Source organism: Arachis hypogaea, chromosome 9, assembly GCF_003086295.3.
Source record: "Arachis hypogaea cultivar Tifrunner chromosome 9, arahy.Tifrunner.gnm2.J5K5, whole genome shotgun sequence".
NCBI lineage: Eukaryota > Viridiplantae > Streptophyta > Magnoliopsida > Fabales > Fabaceae > Arachis > Arachis hypogaea.
The window spans coordinates 103,577,210-103,601,886 of NC_092044.1; the positions used below are offsets into that span (position 1 = coordinate 103,577,210).

Here is a 24,677-nt window from a genome sequence, read left to right on the forward strand (position 1 = left end):
TATGCATAACATAATTTTTGAAATACTCTACATAAATTTTTAAAAGACTACATGTCCAAACTCATTCAACTAATGAAATACATTCACAGTAAAGATTTATATGCTATGTGCAAAAATTTATATACTATATCGATACGTTTGTGTTATATGCAAAATTTTGTATGATATACTTTAAAAATTTGTGTAATATATTTTGTGCTCTCTAACTAAAAATTGTATGTCCGACATATGCCGGCGTTTTTATTTATTGGGCTTGTATCAACTTAGTTGGACTTAATTACAAAAACACTTGTATATATAACATCACTCTAAATATTAGATAATTTATAATAAATAAGTTCATATTTAATTTTTACCATATAAAATATTAATTTTATTTAATTTGTAGGTACCATATTCCAAGATTATTTTTTAGTGATAGAAAGATGAGCTAATATTCTTTTAAGAGATACAAAAGAACCCATTTAACATAAAATTTTCTAGAGTAACAATTGAGAATATTTGTAGCTTTATACAAATGATTATGACGATAACGTTTTGGAATATGAATAACGAAAATCAAGTCTGAAATCAAATTTGATAATTTTGGTTAACTACAAAATCGATATGAATCATTTAAAAAATTCTAATATAAAGCTCCTATTACATTGCAATACTTGAAAAATAACTTAGCAAATCTAAGTGATATGCTCATATTTTAAAGAAAATCTTAAAATTTACTAGGTGCAATGTTTAATAAAATAAGCTTGTTAAAACTATTTGTGCTACTATAATTAATAATTTTGTCAAGAAAAAATAAATCTTTTAACTTAAACAAAAAAATATATTTTTTTTAAAATTTATTTAATGTTGATATCTTTTGAATTTAAGTATATAAATAATAATATAATTATTTCGTAGATTTAATTATTATTATTATGATTCTCTATGACTTTAATATAAATATTATATGTTAATAATTAATAATATTATTTTTTATGATATTTTAATATTAATAAATACAGATATTTTTAATATATATTTTATTATTTATTTATTATATATTTTTAATAATTTTTTATTATTTTAATTAATAAAAATATTATAAGACGTTAATTTTTGAAAAAAAATATTCGAAAAAAGGGTTGTTTTGAAATTTTTAAAATTTTTAAAAACTGTTGTGATTTTATAAATTCTTCTGAAATTGTTTTGTATTTTATTATGGGAATTAATTAATCCAATTCATATATATAAATACTTAATGGTGACATGTGCTAATGTTATATATTAGTAGTTATTGTTAATGATTTACGAATTAAATTTAAAAAAAGACTATATTATTTAACTAAGACAAATATTAAAGATTAATTTATATATTTCAAAACATGAGAGACTGTGCTTTTTTTTCAAAAATGTAAATGGATATTGGATAATGAATACGGCTAGGATGTTTAAATTTAAACTGATCCAAATTAAACCGTCATCCAATTCAATTTAAATCGAAAATTGCTTAAAATCGTACTAATTCGGATTTGATTGGATTTTATATTTTGTAAATTTCTGGATTGGATTGAATTTCAGATCTATTTTTCATAATCAATCCAATCCAATCCAAACCGCACAATGTGCTATAATATTATTATTTTATTATTATATTTATAATTATATTTATAATATGTTTAATTTATTATACATTTTCTATTATTCATGTATTATTATTATTTAATAAATATTTTATGTTCAAAATATTTTTTATTTATTTATTTTAATTAACCTATAATTTTATTTCTATTGTTATGTTATCGTTGATTTTTTAAGATATTGTTAAAACTTGTTATGTCATTGTTGGTTATTTAAAATTTGATGTTGAGACTTGTTATATGTATTTTATTTTTTTATTTAAAAAACTGCAAATCCAAACCGCTTGTAATCGAATCGAATTTTCAAAAAAAATTTATCCACTTCAAACCGTATCGCACATGAATTAAGTATTCGCATTTATCCTAAATACGCCAGAAGAGGCGAGATCCGATCATCCGAATCCCGAACACAAAACAAAAAGAGTGAGCCATAGCTGAAAAAGGCGGGAAAACCCGGGAACCAAAGCAAAACACTCATTTGAAAAAAATGATATATATACATACGGAGATAGATATAAAAGAAATTAAGATGAAAAAATAGCAGTAGGAAGAAAGAAGAGTCGGAGAGTGGAAAATATCAAATGGCGGAAGGGAACCGTTTTCAAACCATACTCGATTCCATTAAATCCTCTGAGGTAACCTAATTCCTCTTCATCTCTCTCTCTCTCTCATCTTAGATTTTGGATTCTTATGCTATTGTTACTATCATTGTTATTAAACTGTCTAGAACTAGTAGAACTAGTTAGTTAATATAATGCGTGATTAAGTAGAGATTTAATTTATTTGTTTGTGATAAACTGGATCTGGAACAGACTGTGGAGGATCGTATTCAGTTGTTCAATGATCTCGTAACTCTAGAAATGAACGGTGCATCCGATTCTGAATGCACTTCTCTCATCAAATGCCTCACAGTATCCTTCAATTTTATATAATATTATGTTCTTGTAAATAAGTAGCTTTGTGACTGTTAATTTATTGAGTGTTTCCAGCCAAATGAAATCAAACGGATGACTTTGTATTTGGATTGATAGGTGAACGGAGGTTTCTAATGAACAAATTAGTTTCTCTCTGGTAATGAATTTTGAGTACTTGTGAATGTTTTGGCTACATTGTTGTGTGAGAATCTCTGTATATATGTATGAAAGCACATGAAGCATGCGACATATGTTCAAACTCTCTAGCGAACTTCTGAACTTTTATGAGTTTATAAGTTCCGCTCTCGGTCTCCACGATTGAGTTTACTATTTTATGAGTAAACACTGCAAGTTTAAGAGTTGAGGATTAGGGTAAATTCATGTAAGCCACAAGAGTTTAGGTTTGATTACCTCATTGATGATCAGCCTGTAAGATTACGTTGTTTAGTAATAGGTATATTCTCATAGGATATATTTGAGTTAGAATTCTAACTTTACTTGAGTTTGTTGGTTGTCCTCGATGCTTAGGGTTAAAATGACAAAATTTCATGGTGACCAAGCGTTATATAACTTACAATATTTATTTTAAGAAGCATATGGAAGAGAAGTTACTCGCTAGTAAACTTTTGTTACCTTGCCTGTTTTATTTATTCGACTTTTATTCTATTTCAGAACTCTATCAATTGTTTATATTGTTGCTTTTACCTTAACTGCAAGCTTGACATTTTGGGAGGACTTCACATGCTTGGATGTAACCCAGTGCATGCTAAATGGAAGCATTCTACAAGTGGCTTTAAAACACATGGATATTTGCCTTTCCGGATGTATGCCACAAATTCTATCTCTTGGAGCCAAGGTTTGTCTATTCCTATCTGTCTGTAATTTGTCTTCATAAGTGAATATACTTTCAACACCTCCTTACATCTTAACTTTGCTGGGATGATATGTGTATTCTCATAACATCATCTCATTAATTAGGCAAGTGTCTGGTGTGGCAAGCATTTAAAAATGAGTCTTTTGTCAACAGAAGATTCTCAGGAGGAAGAACATAGCTCTGTATTTTACAAGGTAGGAGTTACTTGTCAAATTCCAAGCCCTTAACCTAAAGTCATGTAAAAAGTTTATTTAAGTACACAGAAAAATTGCTTACCTGGTTTCATTGTTTTTTAAATAATTATTTATTGTCTATCTGGATGTGTTTTTTTTTCTCTTTAGTAGTTTCAATGAAATTAAAATTTTTTTCTTCTCGTTGCAATAAAAATAACTCCCGCAATATAGGTTTTTCTTGATTATTATACCAATCTCTCTATTCGTAAAGCCCTTTGAAGAGTTCTCAATTTCCAGTCTTGTCGAGACATTGATTTGAAAATTTTCTTAGTGATATCAAATTTCTTTTGAGCTAATTATATTTATATTGTGCAGCTTCTTCTGGAGATCCTAAGGTTTACTGCATCAACCTTTTCAGCCTTGTTGAAATTCCCTGATTTTGGTGACAAGGAGTTGATGAACATTGTTGAAACCTTCACAATAGAAGCATTAAATCTAACAAAAGATTCAATATCGGAGGCAAAGGTAATCAGTTTATCTCTGAATATGAAGCTTGACATTATGGAGCAGGTTAAACACACATTTGTATAAACATTTGTGTGGTAAATGATTTAGGATTGAACTGCAATCTACTGGCACTGTAAAATTGGTTAGCTGGCACTCTACCAGTACTGGTCATATTTTACCAAGTTTTTGACATGCACAACCATAAAGAAGTCTAACTCTTTTATTACCAAAATATGGTAGTGTGGTAGTGTCAAAATAACCTTCAGTCTCAATGAAAGATTTATTTCATTGACTTGTTAGTTATTAACTTATTATCAATCCTATGGTGTATCTCTGGAACTTTGACCCTTATGAGATGTTCTATGTATAAGGGATAAAAATGTTGAGGTGGAGGAGTGCACATACCGGAAAACATAGGGTCAGGAACAAACTTATGCAGGGAAATGTTGAATTTATTAAGATAGCTGGAATTTGCCTAACTTGGTTTTATAATGTAAGTACAACAGTGGAACTATATAAGAGTGAGTTTAGAGGGTAGAGGAAGACCAAGAAGGTAAAATCTCAAAAGAAAACAATTTAGATAACACCTAATTCTAAATGAAATTTCTCCATTTGATTTTACTCTCCAACATTTTTACCTTTTGCTAAAGATATCTCTTTTCTGTCCTTAAGCAGAAAATCCCATCATTTGGACCTGACATATTGAAGGTTGCACATACCCTCATTGATGCTGTCATAAAATTGTGCAAGGGGGGTTCTGAATTGGTAAACTGGGATACCAGTGATGCAAATGTACTGAGCCTTGATAGGCCTACTGATGTTAAACATGCCATCAACATAACAAAATGTGCCATAGACAAGCTATCTCAAATTGGTGTCATTGCTGCAAATGATGGTGGCAATTCAGTCAACATTCTTAACGTATCCTGGAAAGGGGTTGTTTCTCTGCTTCAAACTGGTGGGGGACGTTTTGCTGACGTGAATGTGACAAATATAGTGTTAACTTTGCTTGCATTGATAACCGAGCCTCTGAAGTGTGCTGCTGAGTCTTGGTCCTCATCACTGAGGGAAACAGTTTCCGTGACTGAAGCAAAAAAGGGTCTTTGTGCCTGTGAAATTTTTCCTGATTAATGCTGTTAAAATCTGTTCGATGTATCCTCATCAAGCCTACACGGTGTACAAGGAGATTACACACACTGTCTTGATGATCACTTCGTTTAGGATCTTTATAGGTAATGAAAATCTTCTGAAATGTGCATCTTCAGTAATTACTGACCTACTGGAGGAAACAACTTTGGATTTGGTATTGTCTCTGCTTCATTCTGATCAACTAAAACTGAAACAAAAGCTTGAGGTACTGGATTCATTGTTCACTACTGAGGGGGTTTCTGAAGGTCCAACTTTTGCTGATTGTAACATAGCATGGGTTAGTGAGATCTTCTGCAGTTCCTGTGAAGGTATGGACAGAGCAAGAATACTAATCATAAGCCGAGTTGCATTGTTCATTAACTTCCTCAGATATTCGTTTAGGCTTGATGAAGATATCAAAGTGTCGATAGTTCAGAAGCTCCATTGGATCTTGGATATCTTAAGTGAGGAAGATGTGTACTGTCACATGCTTGTTTTGCAACTTCCTTTACTGTATGGATCTGGAAAGACTGCACAGCTGGTGTGGCAGCCTATGTTTAGTTCCCTCTTGCAAGCATTCAAAACCTTCATGATTGTGATCTATTCAAGTACAGCTTGGGGAGAGTTGGAGTCTTTCTTATTAGAGAATTTCTTTCATCCGCACTTCCTTTGCTGGGAGGTTATTATGGAATGCTGGTGTTTTGTGCTGCGACATGCTGAAACACAGATGGCAAGTAGCATCATTACCAAGCTATGCTCATTACTTAAGGTGCTAGCATCCTCAAAATCAGTTTTCCTTTCTTATTCTTCCTTCCGAAAGTTGGCAAGATCAATATGCTTGCTTCTGACACATGGCGCAGAATCAATGGTTAACCAAGTGTACATGTCCCTTGTGGGAGATGGGAGATCAGAGTCTTCACTAATTCTGTGTTTTTCTCTGTTAACTGAAGGTTTTCCATTTGATTTACTGACAGATGAATTGAGAAACAATTCCATACAAAGAATTTTGTCTGATTATTTTGACTTCATCGACAACTTTGATGAAACAACATTGTTGAGATGCCCTTCTGGTTTGTTCGGCATTCCAGTTTTTATTCTTTCTGCTTGCCTGCAATCTCTGTGAGTATTTCATTTCCACTAGATTCCATTGGTTAATTTTTCATTTATTATTAGTTACACACACACACACTTAACAAATAATTCGTTTCTCTTTCACTGAACCAGGATGTTTTACAGCTTTAACACTATTCTTGCCATTTTCTGCAGCCAGGTTGGACTATCTGATATTGATGCAAGGACCTTGAAATTTTTGGTTTCAATTACTTGTAACTATAAGAGTTCAGAAGACAAAGCAATCAAGGATCAATGTCTTCGGCTTTTCAGCGAAACTCTAGGGATCATCTCATATTTGAAGCATTTGTATGCATCAAATGATATTGGACAAGTCATCAAGGCAGTTGAAAATATCTTTATCTCTGACTCTGAGCCTCCTGCAAATTTGTACAAATGCAAACCGAATTTGGCTCATTTCATGTCAGGACTCATACACGTGGAAATGTTGGAAACCGATGATGACGCAAAGAGCCGTGCTGCTTGGGAATTATATCACTGTCTTCTGAGAGAGCGGCACTGGGCATTCATTCACTTGGCAATGACAGCATTTGGATATTTCGCTGCTCGCACAAAGTGCAATCAGCTATGGAGGTTTGTTCCACAAGACGCAGCACTTGCATATGATATAGTTTCAGGAGTGGAGGCAAACAAGGAGAGATTCATGGCTGCATTTAGAACATTTCTTAATAAGGAAACAGCTCTTCTCACTGTTGCACCTTGCCCTGATCAGCTTGAGTTGCTGGTAAGAGAAGGTCTTATGTTGAAACAGATGGTTCATAAGTTTTCAGCCATTGCTGAAGAGAGACAGGGATTTGAGAGCATGGAAATTGATGACAAGAACCAATCAAATAAGAAAAGAAAACTTCCAGATGGAATTAGCAGAGGAGTGGAATTGCTGAAAAGTGGTTTGAAGATTCTTGGGGATGGTCTTTCCCAGTGGCAACCAAATCAATTTGACACCAATGAACTGCATGTCAAGTGTATGACTCAGATTTCTCAACTTGAAGATGTCATTAGTCACTTTGAGGAACTAGCTGGAAGCAGTGAGGTACAATAATCTTTTCAGATATGCTGATGTTGATTACTCATCAATTCGGGTTCCATGCAACAAAATCTTATCAATCAAACACATAACAGATCAGCCCTATAAGATCTGGCTCCTTTAGAACAAAACAAAAAGGTACCTCCTTATTCCCTATCTAGTAGTTGATATTTTTCTTGTAGCACTCATACTCTTTTAAGTATATCAACAGCAGGTGATGTAACATCAGAGTACAGAATTATGTATTATGTTCTTGTAAAGGCTTGTGGCAATGCAAAATGGCACAAATAAAATGTAATCACGAGAGTTTAATCTCATTGACTGGTCCAAGAAACCTAGTTAATGGTGAGGAAAATACAGTATGACAATAGTAGGATTATCGAGAAAGAGGGAGAATAGAGAGGGAATTTGAGAAAGGAATCGAAAGAGAAAATAATTTCGAGGGGAAACTCCAGTCATATTTCATATAATTTCAATTATATTGAATATATAAGTACTAATTTTATATCTAAGCCCAATGTTCCTTGTTGGACTTTATTTCATATTGAGATTAGAAGGTTTTGCAAACAAAGTTACAAGTTTTTTGGCAAACCTTACAAATTATCGAAGTCTCTACATGTAGGAGTAGACAAAGCATTACTATTATATAAGACAAACCTCAAAGGTTGGTGTTTGGTGATATTAAAAATCACATACTGATGACTTCTCAGGAAGATGCCAACGCCTTCTCTATGATAGATTTTATAGTAGCTGACATTTTCTCCCTATCAGGGAAGTTTTCTTTGATCACTGTGACATTCTTGAAATTATTGAACCATGAATGCAAGAGAGGGAACTTCTCAGTTTCTATGACCTTCACTTCATTCACATCTTCTATAGTGTATAAAACTTTGAATAGTGACCCAAAAGCTATGTCCACAATATTAATAGTGTCCCCTCCAAAGAATTTCCTCTTATCACTTAGGCATTGATCTTCAATAACTTTGAGATGTTCCCAGATCTTCTCTGTTGGGTTCTCTTTTTCTTCACCAGCACCGCATTTGAAGTAGAGTGCCGCAAATAATGCAGGAACCTGTAAACATTTATTCCATCATTATTGACATTTTGAACCAATAATATAAATTCTATCTTACAGATTGTGTTTTTAAAAACTTACCATTTGATCAGCATAGTTAACCCAAAACCTTGCTTGAGCTCTCTCATACGGATCACGAGGAACCAATGAATAATGTGGCCATATCTCATCAATATATTCAACAATGATCATGGATTCACATATGGGTTTTCCAGAATGAACAAGCACTGGAGCCTTCTTATACACAGGGTTGTATTCAAGAAGTTCAGGACTCTTGTTGACCCGGTCTTCCTCTATGTTCTCATATGCTATACCCTTCAGCTTTAGGGTCCATACCACCCTCATAGTAAAGGGGCTGAACCAAAACCCATGTAACTTCAAATCTTCCATTATTGTGATTTATGTTGTGTTTTGTCTCACCTCGCTCATGCACATCTTATTAAGTAGTGATCTGGCTTGTTCAACAAGTTCAAACCTAAGAAGTTTAATAAAATATCTCAGGTGGTAGTAATGGTCAACATGAATCAAAATACAAGTTTTTAGAGCTTAAAATATTAAATGTTCAAAATATATTTAAGAAAAATAGATTTCAATGGATTTAGTTAATTATTTAATTAAATAGTATCTTAAAGAATTTTGATTATTTTAATGCAATAAAGCTGGCTAAATTTTAGAGTGCTTATTATTAAGATTCTTTTGTAAAAAAAAAAAGAAAGAGAAATTCCATGATTTTGCTTGCTGTCGTAAGTGCTTGCATCAAGTATTTCGATTTCTGCAAACCCAGATTTAAGAAGAGATACAAGTGTATTAACCCGTGCATGGCACGTGATAAGATTGAAATTATAATTTTAAATTATTTTGTTAAGATTAATTTAAATTATAATAATTTGATTAATAAAAATATAACATGTTATGTATTATTTGTTTTTTCTTAAGCTAGTGTTAAATATATTAACTCTAAATAGTTATTAATTGGTTTTAGTAATCTACTTTCTTCAATAAATCAAACATATATACTCAATGTGATCATAAATAACTTAATAATACTTAGACCCACCAACAAATTTTTATATGTTGTTTTACTGTCAAATAAGAACATATCAAAATTAGTTTAAAATAAATAATAAATTATTAGAGAATTCTAATGCACAAAATTCTCTAATAAACAATGAATAATTTAAATCTACTAAAAAACAACTCAACACTTTTCTTTGATGCATGCAAAATATATACCTGAAATAATATTATATCAATGTTAGTATTTAGTTTTACAATCATCGACCGTATTTACTATACATGACTCTTTTTTAAAAGTTATTCTATATACGTGTGCAGTCGGAAGATAAATTATTGGACTTTATTTTATTTTTCTAAATTATTATAATTATACATTATTCATTAAATGCTAATTGTAATATTGTAATATAATTATAATAAAGATAATTTTCTAAAATAAATTTAGAAGGGAGAATAGTACTTTCATTCTGGAGGGAAAATGAATTCATGAGGAATTGACACCTCACTTTTATTAGTTGATAATGTATTAAATATTGATTTTATATAATTATAATAAAAATATTTCTTTAAATTAGTATAACCATGCATTATTCGTTATGTTAATTGTAATATAATTATAATAAATATATTTTTTTAAAATAAATTTAGAAAAGAAAATAGTGATTTTATTTTAGAGGAAAAATGAATTTATGAGAAATTAATACCTCACTTTTATTAGTTGGAGAAAAAATCCAATTTTAGTATATTTTGTCATTATTATACATTTTTCTCTAATCATATATCCATTGTTTTTTTTTTCTTTATTTCAGCATTTTAAACCTGGGTTTAACTTCTCGTAGTTTTCACTTCTCAGTCATTCTATTAGATGTAGTTGATAACTATTGAAATTCTTTGATTAATATAGGAGAAAAATATTTATTATATGATAGAATTAATATGAGTATATTTTTTTATTAAATAAACAAAGTTAATCTAAAATAAAATTATACATAAAAAAGTAAAGAAAATAAAATTAAAATAGCAAAAGTGATAAAAAGATTATTTTTATAATTTTGTTTTGTCATTTTTATGTACAAAAGATTAGAAAATAGTAAATTTTTAACTAAATTAATTTATATTTGTTGTATTCAATTTAAATAAATAATAAATTATCTTATTTTAATTTATTCCTTAAATTTATATATCATAAAAATTAAATCAAATAATTAATATACATAATTTTAATTTTCGGATACTTAAATATCTATTCAAATCAATTAGTTAATATAATTAATTCATCATAATGAATTGACTTTAATGAGTTAAACAAAATAAAACAAAAGTATGCTATGTTGATTCTATCATTAAAGGTAAAAATTCGATTTTTATATGATAGAATAGATAATATAATAAACGGCGAGAAAGAGAAATATAAACATTTTAGATCCTAACTTGTTTCATTTGAATATTGCAATGTGGGTATCATATTATTTTACTTATTCTACGTTATGGACCCTTTTGTAACTTTATTTCAGTATCAATGAAATTTCACTACCTTTGAGTACTAAATTAAAATTCAAAATGAAACTAAAAAAATAAAGAGTATAAAATTATTGATTGAAAAATACTCTAAATAATAAAAAGCTAAATTAACTTTAATATTAAATTCATTAATACGATTTTAATTTTATATAATAGTTAAAAAATAGATTAGTAAAAGCAAATGGAAGAATAGCTTTAATTAGTATTTGATAAAATATTCATTTAGAATAATTAAAAAATATAAAATTATGATATTATTAAAAATAATACATTTTTATGTTAAAAAAATTATATTTAAATAAAATATTTATAAAATATAAAATTTAGAGTAACATAGCTTCATAAACATTAATCATTAATCAATTATGAACTAACATAAAATTATAATATAATTTATTTATGAAAAAATAATCAATAATTAATATTAATAAATATAAAAATCATCTAAACACTTTGATTAAAAGTATGAATGGTTAATTATTATTCATTATTAATAATATTTTGTTCATAACAAAAACTAAAAATATAATTATTCATATTTAGATTTTAGAAAAATAAACGTATAAGTAACAAATGATCTATTTTATCATGTATATTATAAATTAATGAATTAAACTAACTGATATCATGAATTATAATTAATTAATTGGTATAAATTATAATAAATTATATGATATTTAAAAAGAAAATAAAATGAATAAAAAATAAAAAGAAATAGAAGAATAGAAGACTACAATAAAATAAATTGAATGTAAGTTTTTTTTCTTTTTACAAATTTTATATCACATCCGCTTCAATAATAATAAATAAAAATACATCAACTTAATATATAAGAAAAAATGATGAGATAAAATCATAACACAATTCTAAAATAAAAGCTTAAATTAAACCATAATATCATTGCACAACAGAAATTAAAAGTAATTTCACACTACAATATACCACACAAATAGATAAATGACTTAAGCTTAATTACGGATTTTTTTAATTTATGCAAACATGATAACACCATGGTCTATAAATGCTTAATGGATAACATATCATATATTGCTCTGAATGATGAGCACGGCTGCACGGGAGTTGAAAAGTGTGTGTTGATTTGTGTCCATGATAGTTGCCTTCTTGTGACGACGCCTCATAGGAAGAAAAAGAATTGTTGTAAAAGCTACCCAATGAAAGAGTAATTGGTAAATGAATGATATTTTCTTCTAGCATATATGGTCTTTTATAGTGCTAAAATAAAAATAAAATGAATAAAATTTTGTATTTTTATATTAGAAATAGAATTTGATATTTATCTTAATAAAATTAAATAACTAATTAGTTATATTTAAATAAATAAAATAAATTAAATAAAAATATTTTTAAGAATTAATCAAATCAATTAGTCAATACAAATAATTAGTATAATTAATTTTATTTGATTTATTGAATTCAAAAAATAAATTAGAAAATAATTGATTGAATTAATTAGTTGATATAATTAATTTATTATAATTGATTGGATTTAATGAATTAAAAAAATAAATAGAAAAACATAGGAGACAATGATTTTTTTAACTAAATTAATATGTATTATTGTATTTAATCAGTATAAGTAATAAATCATCTATGTTATTATGTATCTTATAAATTAATGAATTAAAATAATTGATATAATAAATTACAATTATTTGATTGATATAAATTATAATAAATCATGTCATATTTAAATACTTAATCAAATTAATTAGTTGATATAATTAATTTACTGTAATAAATTGTATTCAATGAGTTATAAAAAATAAATTAAGAAACACGCTAAAAAGTATGTTACGCCCATCATGAAGTGTAGAAATTCAATTTTATATAATAAAAATATACATTCTTATATATGTTATAGAAATATGATTTGATTCCATGAACTTGCTTATTTTTTTTAACTTGCCACCTATATTCAGCATGAAATTTTAATTTTTCTAAAATAAATTTAGAAGAGAGAATAGTACTTTCATTTTGGAGAAAAATAAATTCATGAAGAATTGACACCTCGCTTTCATTAGTTGATAATGCATTAAATATTAATTTTATATAATTATAATAAATATATTTTTCTAAATTAGTATAATCATACATTATTCATTAAATGTTAATTGTAATATAAATATAATAAAGATATTTTTCTAAAATAAATTTAGAAGAGAGAATAGTGCTTTCATTTTAGAAGAAAAATGAATTTATGAAAAATTGACACCTCACTTCAATTAGTTAAGGAAAAATACAATTTTAGTATATTAAGTAAAAGTATATTATTATTAAAAATATTTTCGATTGATAATTGATAAGTAATTTAATAATGTATTAAATATGGATTTTATATAATTATAATAAAGATATTTTTCTAAATTAGTATAATTATGCATTATTCATTAAATGTATTCATTTTGGAGGGAAAATGAATTCATGAGAAATTCACACTTCACTCTCATTAGTTGAGAAAAAATTTAATTTTAATATATTAAGTAGATTATATAAATAGAAATACTTGTTAAGTATATATAAAAGAGGAGATATATAATTATATATAATATAATTGCTATGTATATAACAGATATAAATTGTTATAATTATAGAGACTTACTATAATTAGATTAAATTTAATTATAAATGTAAATAAATAAAAGTGATAATAATTAATATTTTTTTCTTTTTTACATTTAATATTTACTGTAAATATAAAAAATATTGAGAAAAAAGTAGATACTGACTTTATTTTATTTTATTTTACGTCATGGATTTCTTTACTAAAATTAATGGAGGAAAAAAATCTTTATGATTATATATCAATCTCAATCACAATAAATAAGATGAATCGATTGACCAATTAACAAATTTAACAGGTAAATGTTATTTTCCATTTATAGACAAAATGACGTAACATGCATGCGTATATTAATATATGAAGAATATATACCCAAATTTTTAAAATCTTTAGAAATATTCGATTGTATTATCCTTCAAGTCAAAAAATTCATCCTTTATTTTCATTAAATATTTATATTAATTCAATTAGATAAGTGTTTTAATAAAAGAAAAAATTATTATTATTATTATTATTGAATAATAACGATAATTATCGTTATTAATATTAAATTGGTTATATATATATATATATATATATATATATATATATATATATATATATTGTTGCTTCTATAATCGTACAATAATATTTTCTTTCATTTGTTAACTAATTAAACTTGGTTATTTATATTAAATATATTTAATGATTACTAAAAATTAATCATATAATTATCATTATTAATAACTAATTATTAATAATCAATTTATATTTCTTTAAAATATAATTTTTTATCTTTTATTATTATTATTATTATTATTATTATTATTATTATTATTATTATTATTATTATTATTATTATTATATAGATCACCATTAAGATAATAACTTGTCACTAATAAAATTTTAGGATAATGAATAAAAAAATAGAATTATATCAATATAATTAAAATTAATATAATTAAAATAGTTAAAAATATTTTTAATTGATAATTAGGTTAATAATGCATTAATTATTAATTTTATATAATTATAATAGAGATATTTTTAAAATTAGTATAATTATAAATTATTCATTAAATGCTAAGTATAATATTGTTATATAATTATAATTAAGATAATTTTCTGAAATAAAGTTAAAAGAGATTAGTATAATTATAATAAAGAGATTATCTTAAATTAGTATAATTATGTATCATTCATTACATACTAATTATAATATAATTATATCAATTAAAGATAATTTTTAAAAATAAACTTAAAAGAGAGAAATAGTGCAATCATTTTGGAAGGAAAAATAGGTTCACGAGAAAGTGACACCTCATTTTCATTAGTTTGGGAAAAATCCAGTTTTAGTATATTAAATAGAAGTAGATTGGTATAAATTATAATAAATTATATAACATTTAAAAAGAAAATAAAATGAATAAGAAGAAAATAAAAATAAATAGTCTACAATAAAATAAATTGAATGCCGAGAGTTTTTTTTTTTACATTTCATATCACATCCGTTTCAATAATAATAATAATAAAAAATAAAAATACGTCAACTTGATATCTAAGAAAAAATGATGAGATAAAATCATAATATAGTTCTAAAGTAAAAGCTTAAATTAGAACATAATATCATTACACAACACATATTGAAAGTAATTTCACACTACAATATACCACAAACAGGTAAATGACTTAAATTTAAATACGAAACATTTTTTATTTATGCATACATGATAACACCATGATCTATAAATACTTCATAGATAACATATCTTATATAGCACCGAATGAGCACGAAAGTTGGAGAGTGTGGTAGTTTGTGTCCACGATAATTGTCTTCTTGCAACGACGCCTCATAGGAAGAAAAAGAATTGTTGTAAAAGCTATCAAATGAAAGAGTAATTGGTAAACGAATGATATTTTCTTCTAACATACATGGTCTTTTATAGTGGTAAAATAAAAATGGAAGGAATTAAATTTTATATTTTTATATTAGGAATAGAATTTGATATTTATCCTAATAAAATTATTATTATCATCAATATAAATGGGTTAACAATTTGTCACTAATAAAATTATTGGATAATGAATAAGAATTAGAAGGATATGAATATAATTAAAATGAATTTAATTAAAATATTTAAAATTAATTTTGATTGATAATTAGTTTAATGATGCATTAAATATTGATTTTATATAATTATAATAAAGATATTTTTCTAAATTAATATAATTATACATTATTCATTAAAATAATTAAAAATATTTCTGATTAATAATTGATAAGTAGTTTAATAATGCATTAAATATTGATTTTATATAATTAAAATAAAGATATTTTCCTAAATTAATATAATTATGCATTATTCATTAAATGCATTCATTTTGGAGGAAAAATGAGTTTACGAGAAAGTGACACCTCACTTTCATTAGTTAGAGGAAAACCCAGTTTTAGTATATTAAGTAGATGTTCTCCAAACAATCACATAACCGTTGATATTATGATATATATCACTTTAAATATGGTAAATTCTTTGCTGTCTATAAAATATTTAAAAGAAATAAAATAAGACTTACTTTTTTATTTTTGAATCTTACGAGTAAATTTTAAATACTATAGAAAACACTTTTAAATATTTAGAGATGGCATATAAATCAATAAAAGATTAATATTTTTTTATGCTATAAGTCGGCCCACAAGCATCAGCCCACTGGCATTTTATTATTTAAATAAAACATTCATTATTTACGTTTTTTTCCAAATTGAGATGGTGCACACTACAATACAGATCTAAATTTACAGAGATTCTCGTAGAGTAGCTTTCCTTACGACACGTGTATTTTGTGGAGCAGCTTGGCATGCAGCGCTGGCTCAGGAAATTGGCTTAGCTAGTTGGTTAGGTATAAGCGATTTTCTTTCTTAACGCAGGAGAAGGGGTACAAAGAAGGGTGTGAACCTACAAACAGTGGAACAATATTTTTCTTTTCTTGTTTATAGTGTAACCTAAAATTTAAAGAAAAATATTTGTTGTTTATTCTAATTCTTAGTAAAAACTTAAAAGTAGAAATAGATAAAATACTAATATTTGAACTAAATAAATATATTAAACAAAGCTTGGTTTTGCCTAAGATATCTTGTGTGATTATATGTAATTTTAAATATTTTAATTTTGAATATTTTTTCTGTCAAGATTTTTGTTTTTTTAATTATATTATTTTTATTTAAAAGTAAAAAAAAAACTTCACTTTATTTTAAACAAGTAACATGTTTTTAGAAAAGTCAAATTCAAAAAGGTTTTAATAAAGAGAAAATGATGCTTTTCTCTTGTAAGATATTTAAATATTCAAAAATATTATTTATACATTAAAATTAGTCACTAAAATTAGTCATTATATATTTATATATAAATATATTATTTATTTTATTTTTAATATATATTTTATATTTTAACATATATTTTATATTGATAGCTGATTTTAGTGTACATCTAATATGATTATTAAATGATATATTCTTTTTCTATAAAAATTAAATAACATTTATTTTAGTCTCTTTGATTAAAATTCATTTTTATAACTAACATTTATATGATTAATAAAAGATTTGAAATAAAAAAATTAACTATCCAATTTTATTTAACTTTTTTTTAATTATTTTGAACTTTTTACCAATTATAAAAAGTATAATTCAGGGTGCACTGTATTAGCTATAATTTTCACCGTAATAAATTGTATTTAATGAGTTAAAAGAAATAAATTAAAAAAAATTCTCAGTTTGTCATGTCAGTCTTATTATTAAATGTATTACCTCAATTTTTATATAATACTGGTGTATACTTGTGTATGTACCCGTACAATGTACGAAAAATATTTAATTTTTTATTTATATCTAAAATATTTTTAATAAAAATTAACATATTTAACTTTAAATTAAGCTCAATTTATTTTTTTATTGATGTGAATACTAACCAAAAATACATAACAAAGAAATTCACAAAATAATTAAAATAATAAAAAAAATATATATAATATACAATAAATTAATGTCTTAATTTTTATTAGAAAATGTGTGTACCCAATTTTTTTAACGGAAATGCTCTACATCCATGTATTTTTTACATGGTTGTTAACCAAGTGATTTCCTCCACACGCGCGTCCCCCACCCCTCACTCGTTTGTCATATATGCGCTACATATAACGTGCTGCAACTTAAAGCTTTGCTCAACGTAAACCTTATGCTGCAACCAGTGGTGGAGCTTAGTTCAGACCAAATTTTTTACTCTCTTAACCTTTAAGTTCAAATATAAAAAATTAGATATTTTTATTTATTTAATTTAATATTATTTTATATTTTACTATTTATTTAATTTAATTTTTTATATGATAAAAAATAATAGAATATTCAATAAGTATTAATATTATTGCATTTGTATAAATTGATAAAAAAAATTCAATAAATATTATAAATTTTAATATTTGTCCTTTTAACTTCTTCTTTACATATTCTATAGGATATATATTCCAATTTTTATATAAAATAATAATGAAAAATCAAAGAATTGATGCATTTTTTAAGAGAAAGGCTAATATTTAAGAAGGAGAACATATAACTTTTACAATATCAACACCTGTAGATAGTTCTTATACTTTAATGAATCACGAAAAAAGTGAGATACAACCTTCAAAAGTTCAAAAAGTTATATTTGATGAGTTTGACCTTAATTTTTTAGAACGAGACCCTGAAAAACGGCTTTAAATTTGGCAATATTATCCAAACTAGAGAGATGAGATTAGATGAGCTTATAATGGGTCCATATCAAAAGCTTTTTAACAATTATTTTCTATTTGGCCCTCAAAATTTTGTTTTAAGTTCCGCCACTGGCTGCAACGTAAAGAAGGAGGAAAAGAAAAAAAATACAGCAACAACAACAGCAAAAAAATGACGATAAGAAGAAAACACGTAAAAAAAAGGAATGCGAAAAAGAAAGAGGAGAAAGAGGAACGCGAAGAAGAAGGCGAAGAAGAAGAAAAGACGCTCCGTGTGTAAACAAGTGTGAGAAGAAGAAGAAGAAGCGTGGGGGAGAAAAGAAGAAGAAGAAGAAGCGTGGGGGAGAAGAGAAGAAGCATTGGGCAAGGACGATTTCGTGTGTATTGGACGTATGTATTTCACGTTTCATTTAATGGTATAGAATTTTTTGTGTTGGGCCAACTTGATTACATGGTTACATGAATGTGTAGCATCCTTGTTTTTTTTAAACAACAAAAATTTTAATCTATGTCTTCAAGTGAATAGAATTGTTTCAAACCTCTGGAATACATCACTATGAAATCAAAATATGATATCCTTTTTTTTGTCCAATAACCAGTCTTCTTCTCCACCGTGCTTGTTTAGCATTGTGCCTATTTGTGTCAGCCGTTATATTTAGGAGTGGCAGTAGAATGGGTAAGAGAGGATTTTCGCCCTAATTGATCTTGCTCCATCCTACAATAGCTCGCATAGAATCTATCCCACTTCTATCCATAAATAGTAAAATATTAAACTCTAATCTAGTCTACGGGTACCCGCTCCATCCCTACTCGTTCCTATAATTATTAAAATCCAACAATAAAATTATATTTTAAAATTTATATAACTATGATTACATATATAATATAAATTAAAATAAAAATTTTAATATAATATAATATATTAATAATTTATTTTAAATAGATTACATATTATATATATATATATATATATATATATATATATATATATATATATATATATATATATATATATACCGGAGCAAGTATTACTTAAACCTGATCCTGTCCTGCACCGTCCCACTAAAAACTCGTTCATAGTGGGAGTAGGGACGGGAGTGGATACCCGCGAATTCGAGTAGTGTTGCCACCCTTAATTATACTCTTAAAATTTTCTTGTTGTGATACCATTTGAATTAATCTTTTATAAAAAAAACAAAATTAAACAAATCAAAATATTATCTAACTAAAAAATTATATTAATTATAGCCATTAATTATATCTTTTAAATTTTTCTATTTTATATCTGTAATTATTTTTTATATATAAATTTATATTCTTGGATTAATTATAAATTTCAAACTTTCCTATTTTATACTTGTATTTATTTGCTATTTTAGCTTTGATGTTTGTTTTACATGTTAGAATATATTTAATGATTATTTTTATATATGTTAGAATATATTTAGTTCCTATATATTCTATATTATTATAGTTAAACAGTTATGATTTTTTTTATATATTATTATATTTTAATGTTATTATAGCACTTTTTTCCACTCACTAATGACGTGATCTCATATTCTCATTCTTTTAACAGATCTTTCATGTGCTACGCAGCTCAACTACGGAGTCATTTACTTCTGCTTCATAACTTAGAAATTCATTCTTTGTTTTTTCTGCTACGTGTCAATCTGAAATTGCTTTTATTCTATCTCTATAAAAATATCGATGTATCATATAAATCACTTTATTAAAAATACTTTAGATATAAATAAAAAATTAAATATTTTTCGTACATTGCACGGATACATATACCAGTATACACTAATATTATATAAAAATTGAGGTAATATATTTAATAATAAGATTGATATAACAAACTAAGAATTTTTTTAATTTATTTTTTTTAATTCATTAAATATAATTTATTACGGTAAAAATTATAGCTAATACAGTGCACTCTAAATTATACTTTTTATAATTGGTAAAAAGTTCAAAGTATTTAAAAAAAGTTAAATAAAATTGGATAGTTAATTTTTTTATTTGAATTTTTTTATTAATCATATAAATGTTAGTTATAAAAGTGAATTTTAATCAAAGAGACTAAAATAAATGTTATTTAATTTTTATAGAAAAAGAATATATCATTTAATAATTATATTAGATGTATACTAAAATTAGCTATTAATATAAAACACATGTTAAAATATAAAATATATATTAAAAATAAAATAAATAATATATTTATATATAAATATATAATGACTAATTTTAGTGACTAATTTTAGTGTATAAATAATATTTTTGAACATTTAAATATCTTACAAGAGAAAAGCATCATTTATTCATTTTCTCTTTATTAAAACCTTTTTGAATTTGACTTTTCTAAAAACATGTTACTTGTTTAAAATAAACTGAAGTTTTTTTTTAATTTTTAAATAAAAATAATATAATTAAAAAAACAAAAATCTTGACAAAAAAAAATCAAAATTAAAATATTTAAAATTACATATGATCACACAAGATATCTTAGACAAAACCAAACCTTGTTTAATATACTTATTTGGTTCAAGTATTAGTGTTTGGCTTTATCTATTTCTACTTTCAAGTTTTTACTAAGAATTAGAATAAACAACAAATATTTTTCTTTAAATTTTAGGTTTTACACTATAAAAAAGAAAAGAAAAATATTATTTCACTGTTTGTAGGTTCACACCCTTCTTTGTACCACTTCCCCTGCGTTAAGAAAGAAAATCGCTTATGCTTAGCCAACTAGCTAAGCCAATTTCCTGCGCCAGCGCTGCATGCCAACCTGCTCCACAAAATGCACGTGTCGCAAGGAAAGCTACTCTACAGGAATCTCTGTAAATTTAGATCTGTATTATATAATACACCAATTGAGATACTTATGTATTTCCGTATTAAGGGTACCAGTGGAACGAGAAATTAGTATAGAACAATAAGAAAATATTTTTATTTAGAAAATATAAAAAGTTAAAACTAAGAACAGAAATCTGAATTTTATGTTTAAAGTCAGATTTAGAAAAACTTAGGCTTTTCTTTTTCATTAATTTATGAATCTAATAAGGAACAATTAATATTTTTTAAAATTTATTTAAATTATTCTTTAAATCATTACTAAGGTTTTTTATTTTGAAAAAATAACATAGAGTACCCAAGTATATATCAAATCTTTTGAATCTGATTATTTCAAATTTTGAAAAATTCTAAATTTGAGATTATATGTCATTTTAAAAGGTTATGTAGTAATATGTTAGGTATTTTTTTAGAAATAAGCATTTTTGATAATAATTTAAATTTTAATGAGTTAAAAGAATAATTTTTAATAAATTAAAAAAAACTATTAGTTATTAAGTTTTAGTTTCATAAGTTTATAAAAATTCAATTTTCTAGGTTTTTTTATTTAAATAAAATAAATACAATTCAAAATTACTTGATTCCCTTAAAATAATTTTTAAAACATAAATGCCTTTTTCTTAATATTATATAAATCGTCCTAAAGCTTTGAGGGTTATATAATAGGTTAACCATGACACTCTCAGACGATTTATGCATGAATACAGGAGAATAATTCATAAATTGTGCCACGGTTTCAATAAGGGTGGCAAAGTGGGCCGACCCGTCCCAACCCGACCCATACCGCTTAGGCCCGCCCTATAAACGGGGTGGACCGGCCTGTCCCCCCAACTAAAATGGGTTCAAAATACTAGCCCGCCCCCTTTATGGCGGATTGGCAGGTTGGCGGGCTAGCTCGCTTGGCTCTTTTTTTTTTTTTGAAAAATAAAATTCATTAAAATTAACCAAAAAATAATAATTAAAAAATCAAATACAAATAAAAATAAAAAATAGTCAAATTATAATATAATGTTTTTACTATTTTTTTTATTTTTAACTTCAATAAAATTGTTCAAAATAATATTTTTCAATAGAATCATCTTTATTTTAAAAAATAAATCACATAATTTGAGCATATATACAAAATTGTAAAATAAAAAAAAAGTTAACAACTAAAAGAAGAATAAACATAAAAAATAAAAAAAATATTTAAAAATTTTATAATTATTAATTCTGTAATAGTAATCACTCTTTTATTTAATAAAAAAAAAAGAAAAAAATCTTCGGTCCGGCGTACCGGCCCGTTCCGCCCCGCCAAAACCCGCAATTTGGTGGTGCGGGTTTGGCGGACTCCAAATCCTAGCCCGATTCACCTTTTTTAGCGGGTTTAGCGGATCGGCCCGACGGGCTCAACCCGTTTTGCCACCCCTAGTTCCCAGCTATATAAATTGTCTATAAATTTTCTTAGGGTGGGCGGAGTTACGCGATTCGAGGCTAAACCACACAAGGCTGACAAGATTTATGTGCAAAGACTAAGGGTGTGTTTGGTAATTACGTTTGAAGGGAAAAGGTACGTTAGAGCTTCTTGAAAGCTTCAATTCTTTGTTTGGCTAATTTTCTTCTTTACAAATGTAGAAGTGATTTTGTTTATAAAATTACGTTTACAAGAAGTAATAATTTCTAATTTTTCCGTTGCACTAACGTGCTTTTAGCCCCTACCTTCAACATTTATTTATTTTTTTTACCAACTTTATCCTTTATACATGTTATTGCATTATTTATAGAATTTTTATTATTTCTCTCTATATGAACTCTTCTTTTATTATTTATTATTTGTATTTTTTATTAATTTTTTTATTTGACATTATAATTCTTATAGTTATAATTTTTGTATATTATATTTATTATTATCTTTTTATAATAGAATTTATTGATCCCATTAGATAAAATAAATTAAACAAAAAAATTAATCATAAATAATAATAATAGTTAAAATTATAACGTACTAAAAAAGAGTACTAAGAGTATTAAAAATATACTATATAAAAAATATATAAGAAAAAAGTATAAAAAAATTAAACTTGTATAAAAAAATAACATTATAATTTAATGTCATGTTCTTTCAAGTAATTATCTATCTAAAAGTAATTTTAACTAATATTATCCAAACAATATTTATTTTATCAAAATCAATTTTAGTAAAGAGTTGCCAAACATAAATCATGTTGACATAAACTTACTTCTATCCAAAATTAATTATATAAAATTACTTTTATTTAAATTCTAGTTTGACAAACTACAGTCTAAACACACACTAGCTCTCAGCTCTATAGCGGGATTTATGATCAACTTTGGAGACTCTCAGTGTCATGATTTATCTTCAACTAGTTACTCCTGAGGAGAGTTAGGAAACTCGTAGACGTATTCTTCTCTAACTTGTCAATTATTTATTTAAAAATAGATGTACCTCTATCAATTATTTTTAAAAGAGTATTTATTTAATTCAATCTAAAAATAAATATCAATAAAGATTATATACATCCACGTTCTACTTTAAAAACAAATTAATACAATACAAATTGATACTCTTTTTCTTTATTTAATTTGGTCTTTTTAATAAAATTAATAATTAAAATTACAAAAAAATTAAACATTATACAAAATCAAATAAAAAAATAACAAAGAAAAATTTTAGAAACAATGTGCATCAATAAAAATGATTAAAAAAATTATATTAGCAACGAATAATAAAAATTTCATAAAAACTTAAATTTATGCTCAAAACGACATAAATTTATATTATGCAAAATTATATTTTTTAGCGACCTTTTGACTCATTTTTTTAAAAAATTTAAATTTATTTATTAAAATTTAGTACTCTCTTGATTATAATTTGTCAGTACTCTTTTTTTATTTAATTTGGTCTTCCTAATGAAATCAATAATTGAAATTATAAAAAATATTTTTAATTTTTAAGTTAAAATTTAAATAGATATAATTTAAATTAAAAAATTAATTAAAATTTTTAAGTTAAAATTTAAATAGATATAATTTAATTAAATTTAAAATTTAAATTATATCTATTTAAATTTTAACTTAAAAAATAAAAATATACCTTTTTTATAATTTCGATTATTGATTCTATTAGGAAGACCAAATTAAATAAAAAAAAGAGTACCGACAAATTATAATAAAAAATATTAAATTTTAATACATAAATTTAAATATTTTCAAAAAAAATGAGTAAAAGGATGTTAAAAAATATAATTTTGTATAATATAAATTCATGTTATTTTGAGTAACATAAATTAAAACTTTTTTAAAATTTTTAATATTTGTAATTTTTTTAATCATTTTTATTGATGCATATTTGTTATAGAAATTTTTTTGTCAATTTTTTATTTGACTTTGTATAATTTTCAATTATTTTTTATAATTTCAATTATTAATTTCATTAAAAAGATCAAATTAAATAAAGAGAAAGAGTATCGATTTATTTTTAAAGTAAGATGTGGATGTATATAATCTTTAT

General features: G+C 25.2%; 3 protein-coding genes across 3 annotated transcripts; 2 read left to right on the plus strand and 1 right to left on the minus strand.

Annotated features, from left to right (window-relative positions):
• The first annotated feature begins 2,029 nt into the window (after nt 1-2,029).
• Nucleotides 2,030-5,218, plus strand: LOC112711400 (uncharacterized). The gene is made up of 6 exons (XM_025764042.3): nt 2,030-2,254; nt 2,432-2,530; nt 3,255-3,389; nt 3,512-3,601; nt 3,956-4,105; nt 4,763-5,218. Exons 1-6 carry the CDS (start codon nt 2,201-2,203, stop codon nt 5,216-5,218), a joined length of 984 nt encoding a protein of 327 aa, XP_025619827.1. The 5' UTR covers nt 2,030-2,200.
• A 19-nt stretch (nt 5,219-5,237) lies between these two features.
• Nucleotides 5,238-7,668, plus strand: LOC112711399 (uncharacterized). The gene is made up of 2 exons (XM_025764041.2): nt 5,238-6,334; nt 6,482-7,668. Exons 1-2 carry the CDS (start codon nt 5,238-5,240, stop codon nt 7,383-7,385), a joined length of 2,001 nt encoding a protein of 666 aa, XP_025619826.1. The 3' UTR covers nt 7,386-7,668.
• Nucleotides 7,669-7,806: 138 nt separating this feature from the next.
• On the minus strand, nt 7,807-8,961 carry LOC112711402 (probable glutathione S-transferase). The gene is made up of 2 exons (XM_025764045.3): nt 8,527-8,961; nt 7,807-8,442 (listed from the first exon to the last, which is right to left on the minus strand). Exons 1-2 carry the CDS (start codon nt 8,833-8,835, stop codon nt 8,077-8,079), a joined length of 675 nt encoding a protein of 224 aa, XP_025619830.1. The 5' UTR covers nt 8,836-8,961; the 3' UTR covers nt 7,807-8,076.
• Nucleotides 8,962-24,677: the final 15,716 nt, after the last annotated feature.